This window comes from Glossina fuscipes, unplaced genomic scaffold, assembly GCF_014805625.2.
Source record: "Glossina fuscipes isolate IAEA_lab_2018 unplaced genomic scaffold, Yale_Gfus_2 0, whole genome shotgun sequence".
Lineage (NCBI taxonomy): Eukaryota > Metazoa > Arthropoda > Insecta > Diptera > Glossinidae > Glossina > Glossina fuscipes.
In genome coordinates, this window is record NW_023998414.1 from 43215523 (window position 1) to 43222129 (window position 6607).

At 29.3% G+C, this 6607-nt stretch overlaps 1 protein-coding gene across 27 annotated transcripts in view; it reads left to right on the forward strand.

The window, feature by feature from the left end:
- The window catches only part of LOC119631415 (sodium channel protein para), a 58863-nt gene that overhangs the window by 18737 nt on the left and 33519 nt on the right, over positions 1-6607 (forward strand). For all 27 annotated transcript variants that reach the window (XM_038023620.1, XM_038023611.1, XM_038023750.1 and 24 more), the window contains 5 exons: positions 250-341; positions 502-778; positions 909-1218; positions 2081-2386; positions 5336-5398. In XM_038023620.1, the coding sequence (XP_037879548.1) occupies positions 250-341; positions 502-778; positions 909-1218; positions 2081-2386; positions 5336-5398 (1048 nt within the window). The remainder of the gene's footprint in view (positions 1-249; positions 342-501; positions 779-908; positions 1219-2080; positions 2387-5335; positions 5399-6607) is intronic.

The following is a 6607-nucleotide window of genomic DNA, read 5'->3' on the forward strand; positions in this document are numbered from 1 at the left end:
TCTCTCTCTCTCTCTCTCTCTCTCTCTCTCTCTCTCTCTCTCTCTCTCTCTCTCTCTCTGTTTCTCGCTCTCTCATTTATCAATGTTTATTGTATATTGCAAATTAATTGATAATATTTATAATTTTTCCCTATTTTCTTTTAATGGAATGGCCAAAAACACCCACACACACAAACCAAATCAAAAAAAAAAAAAATGACCCACCCGTGATATATGCATATACATGTGCGTTTGTGTTTGTGAATACAGTTATGTGACCATGGGTATAGATTTAGGTAATCTCGCAGCACTGAGAACATTTAGGGTATTGCGAGCTCTTAAAACCGTAGCCATTGTTCCAGGTAAGCTATAGGTTTCTCATGCGATCCTCAAAATTAAAACATTTTCTTGAGAAGAAATTCTTTACTACGTCATTGTTTACATTTAAAAAACAAAAAAATATTTTGTCTTTTTTTTTTTATATTTTTTTTACTTTTATCATTTTTAATACTTAAATCAAAGGTTTGAAGACGATTGTCGGTGCTGTAATAGAGTCGGTGAAAAATTTACGCGATGTGATAATCTTGACCATGTTCTCGTTATCAGTGTTCGCATTAATGGGATTGCAGATCTATATGGGTGTTTTGACGCAAAAATGCATTAAAAAATTCCCATTAGATGGCAGTTGGGGTAATCTCACCGACGAAAATTGGGATTTTCATAATAAAAATAAATCGAATTGGTATTCAGAAGATGGCGGATTAACATTTCCACTTTGCGGCAATATCTCGGGAGCTGGGTAATAATTAAAAACAAAAACTTTACAAAAATTAAAAAAAAAAAAAAAGAAATACAAAGAGGATACGTTATCGATGGATATATGGTGGATGTGAAATCTATAAATTTATTATCTTATATCTTCCGTTTAGGCAATGCGATGACGATTATGTGTGCCTTCAGGGTTTCGGGCCGAATCCTAATTACGGCTATACCAGTTTTGATTCATTTGGTTGGGCTTTCTTGTCAGCCTTTCGTCTAATGACGCAGGACTTTTGGGAGGATTTGTATCAATTGGTGTTACGAGCAGCTGGCCCATGGCATATGCTGTTCTTTATAGTCATCATCTTCCTAGGTTCATTCTATCTTGTGAATTTGATTTTGGCCATTGTTGCCATGTCATATGACGAATTGCAAAAGAAGGCCGAAGAAGAGGAGGCTGCCGAAGAGGAAGCGATACGAGTAAGTCTATTGTTTACATTCTACATAAAGGCGCGCGCCTCGCCTCGCAAATATTTTCAATTTCAATTTCACTTTCCCGAAACGGAGTCAGCGGTGTCTGGATACCGCCTGATCACCGTACCCGTAACGAAATTCAAATTGAAAATGTTTCGAATCTAATTAATTAATTGAGTTATGCAAAATTTAACAAAATTTCAAAAAAGAAAAAAAAAAAAAAATTTCAAAAAAAAAACAGTTTTAATTGCAACTATGTGCGTTTAATGTTCAAATTTAATTTGTCTGAATTTTCATAAAGAGTGTAATTTTCTAATTTTGTTCTAATTTTATAACGTTCTTTACTGCTACGAGAGAAAAAAAAAAATAAAACTTTTTAGCAAAGATGAAAGAAAATATCTTTTACAGTATTTTGGATAATTCGATATAATTTTTTAAGTTTCTCTATTTTTTTTTTTTTAAGCTATTGCAACGAATTTAATTACATTTTTTTCTTTTTTAATGTTAATTTTAAAGTAAACAATATTTTTTTGGGAGAGAAGAAACGTAAAAAAAAAACATGGAATGGATTTGTATGAGATTTGAGAGAGCAAGTCAATGCCCGCCGTCTCTCTGTCTCTCTCTCTCTCTCTCTCTCTTTCTCTCTCTCTCTCTCTCACTCTCGCTCTGTATGTGTCTTAAGTCTATAATTTGTTTGTTGGCTTTAAATATGATTTCAAGCGTATGATAAGCTCGTTTCGCTTTGGAAGTTGTTATATTCATGTTATTTTTAGTGTGAACGTGATGTACGATTGACAGATGATAGATGATGATTACTAATCAAATCCCACCGGGACTTTTCCATAAATTTCTAAATATTTAATTATAGGAGGCAGAAGAAGCGGCTGCAGCGAAAGCAGCCAAACTGGAGGAGCGTGCTAACGCTGCCGCCCAAGCAGCGCAAGACGAAGCTGATGCCGCTGAAGCCGCTTTGCATCCAGAGATGGCTAAGAGTCCCACCTATTCGTGTATTAGCTATGAACTTTTTGTAGGCGGCGAGAAGGGTAACGATGACAACAATAAGGAGAAGATGTCCATACGCAGCGTCGAAGTGGAGTCGGAGTCGGTGAGCGTTATACAAAGACAACCAGCACCTACCACAGCACCCGCTACTAAAGTTCGTAAAGTAAGCACGGTAAGTATAACGCAGCTGGCTAATGTGCTTTCAGAACAGTTTTCATTACGTTCGTCTTTTCTCTGTAATTTTTCATTTTATTTTCTTATTTCATTATTTTTTTTTATTTGTTTTTGTTATTGTTGTTGTCGTTGTTTTCCTGTTTTGGAGAATTAATTGAAATTTCAAAGCAAATGAATCGCGGTTATGTTCGTTTTCATTTCGACTGATTGATTTTTTATTTTTTCCTCTTTTTTTTTGAAAGGAAAATTATTATAATCTTTGACGCATAGATTCAGAAAAAAAAAAATTCAAAATTAGAATACATTCTCACAGAAGTCACACAATTGTTGTAATGTTTACAGCACTTTTACAACACTTTCTACCCTCTACGGTTTAGAAAAATTTACGGAAATATTTATCATTATACTTAATAAATATATGACGACTGAATGAATGAATGAATGAAACTATTAACACAATTTACCGATATCGTCCGATCTGATCTGACCTTCCAAATAAATACACTGATTTCACAATTTATTACACGCTGTCTGATCATTACAACCTGAGAAGAGTTCAATAATTTCTCATGAAATTTCATTTGTTACCTTACTCACTGACTTCTACGTAATTGGTTTTCCTTTTTAGTGAGCTTTTGTTTCCTATTTTTTTTTCTTTTTTTTTCTTTGTATTTTCGCTAGACTTTCATTAATGTTTAAAAAATAAGAATTAATAATAATTAATTTTTCTGTTTCGCATGCTACTGCATGCCTAGTAAAATTAACGTTTATTTGGAGCTTGTCGATAAAATACTTATTTTCTGTTCACGTGATTTTGTCAAACTATTTTAATGCTTTGCCAGCTTGCAGTTATGTATGTTTGTTTCGTAATACTAGTACTACTATTAGTGCTACTACTCCTACTGTTACTACTCCTCTAGCGAATTAATTTCTATATTATTCTCTCAATTAGTATTTTGATTTTAACTTTTCTTTTTTTTTTTGATTTATTTTCAAAAAAAAAAAAAAAAACTGTACATGATTTTTAATACTACTTTCAACAAAAAAAAAAAAAAAAAAAATATTAATAAAATTTTTGGTTTTCGTTTTTTGTTTGTTCTAGAAGGAGAGCTTTCGTTATTTAGTTTACTCTTTCTGCTTCTACTTTCATTCGTTAAAATTTTGAAGAAATTTACAACAATTTTTTTTTATCGAAAATAGAGTAAAAAAAAGTATTAATTTTGGTTCGTTTGTTTGTTTGTTAACAATTTTTCGTAAGATTTAAAACACTGTCTTACCTAGCACGCAGCACGCGGCAGCCTAGGCTAAAGCATATTGAGAAAACATTCGACACTTACTTATAATGAAGTTGGTATTTTACATGTACATATTATCGTCAGCTTATATTCACTCAAAAGTTAAAGGCTGCGTTAGCTGCAAAGCTAGATCCACACAAATACACACACACACACACACACACACACACACAACTATATAAAGCGAAATCAGATCAAAAATCTCAAAAACTCTTTGTATTTATTTTCTTAATACTGAAAATCAAATTCAAAATCAAATTCTATTCTTTAGTTTGATTATATCTCATGAGCGTGTCTTGCCTTTTTATATAAGAATGCCTGTTTTATATATACATTTAAAAAAAAAAATAAAAAAATTATACCATAAAAAAAATTGGCTTTGAAAATTTTCTTAAACAATTATTAATCGATTTAATGGTCCCCACCTATGAAAAGGATAAGAGTTGAATAAAAATTGATTCAATTAAAAAACAAAAAAAGAAAGAAAAATTAAAGCAATTTTTTTTTTTAATACACCTTTTATATACCATTTTTAAGATATTTTTAAAAATGTTGAATCAATTTTAGCTCCAACGTTACGAGAAAAAGGTAGGTTTCCTATTTAAGTAAAAATGATTTGTAAAAATTTCTTTTAGAAAAAAGAAACCAACACTAATTGGCTTTGAAACGACAGCTACAAACTAATGAAAATAATAATAATAATAATAATAATAATAATAATAATAATAAAAAACACAAAAAAAAAAAAAAAAACAACCACAATATCAATGAAAACTAACATACAGCTGAACACTGAAGTAAATTTTAATAAAGACTATGGAAAGTGTACTTTTTAATTAATTATTTTTCTTCTTAACTCTACATTTTTATATTTTTTTAATTGTTTGTTTTTTTTTTTATTTTTTTTGTTTTTTTTTTTTTTTTTCTTTCTTTTTATTGAATTTTGATTTTTGTAAAGTTTCTAGTAGAGTTTGAATGTAGAATCTGTTTAACCAGTTCACGTAGGTAAGGTTTAATTTTTTTGGTTTTCTATTTTAAACCAGAATTGAATTTTCCGGCTAAGCCTGATCCCGTAGTTTGAAGACACAACAGTTGTTTTTTTTTTTCTTCCAAGTCGTACATTAAAAAATATTTCTCGTAGTTTATATATTTGGTGATTAGTTACATCAAGTTTAAATTAAATTAAATTAATTTCATAATTATTTTGAATTTAATAACTAAGCCATTCAAGTACACAATGATATTATTATTATTTTTTTTTTTTTTCTTAAGCACATATTGAAAAAAAAATGCAACACGACGACATAAAACGATACGAATACAGAATGTATATATATATATATATATATATATATATATGTTTTATAAAATACATACAAAACTCTACCACTGTCCATATCACTACCACTACCGCTAATCTATACCACTACACCGTTTTCTCTATAGAATATTTAGCGACTTAGAGTTCTTAAAATATATTTTATTTTAATTTACGATTTTTTCTTTTTCTTTTCTTCTTCTCTATATCACAAAATAAAAAATATATATATAAACAATTTATGTTGTTTTTGGTACAAAACAATAATAATAATAATAATAATAATAATAATAAATACATTTGTTTGGTAATATCGTAAAAACAAAACACTTAGACTTCCTTATCCTTACCTGGTTCACCGTTTAATATACGCAGGGGATCACGTAGTTCTCATAAGGTAAGAACCAGTTTGCTGGAATATATCAGCAAAGACATCAATTGAGAACATATTAAAGATACATATAAAAACCGACCAGAAATTAATGGCACTCTCATCTACATGCATCAATTTTTTAATAAATAGCGCAAACACATTCATTAATTTCACTCGTTGAGGCGTTGTCTGTAGCCCAATATTTCAACAAAAAAAAAAAAAAAAAAAAAAAACAAAGAGAAATCATTATTGTCATCATCTATTCCCTTAAACAAAGTTTTCAATGCATATACCATAAGTTACTTTTTATAAATAGATCATATATATAAATGGAACACACACACACATATATATATATATGTATACATACGCACTTACGTATACGTACATAACACGATCATTTATCCATATAAAAGTAAATCTACATGTTGCAACTAAATATGTACATATGTGTGTTCAAATAACGTATACAAGTATATTCACTCGTATATAAAGTTATAATGATAATACATATGCAACTCATAAAAGAGCTAATTTGCGCGTTTTATAGATTTTTATTTAATTACCACTGATTGTAATTACTTTTATTTCCTTTATATCTGTGCATATAATTTTTATCTATCTATCTATCTATCTATCCATCTATCTATCTATCTATCTATCTATCGACTTATCTATCTATTCTTTGATCAATGTTTTCAAAAAAAGTTTCGCTCGTTTTCATATATACATATCAGCCAGCCCTTGTATGTATTTAAAAAATCTCCCTTCTCCAAGCAATAATAAATCAAATTCTTATGTGTTTGTCGTTGATTTATTTTTTTCTTTTTTATATATCAAGCGATCGTTTCCTGTCCGCTTAGATTTATTAAGTTAATAATTTTTTTTATTTTTTTTATATAGATTATATATATTCAATTTGTCATGTTTATGTAAAAGATATTTTTATTATTTTTTTTTTTTTTTGTTTTGCTATTAATTTTCTAATTTACTTTTTGTGTATAAATTATGTAAAAATGAAATTGTCTTATAAACATATCATCATCAATATTTTCATCACTACTACCACCAATACAATAACCACTAATACTACCTGAACAACCACCACCACCACCACCACCATCATCATCACCACCACCGCCACCAACCACCACTGCTACTACTACTACAACTACAACTACTACTGCTACTACTACTACTACTACTACTACTACTACTACTACTACTACTACT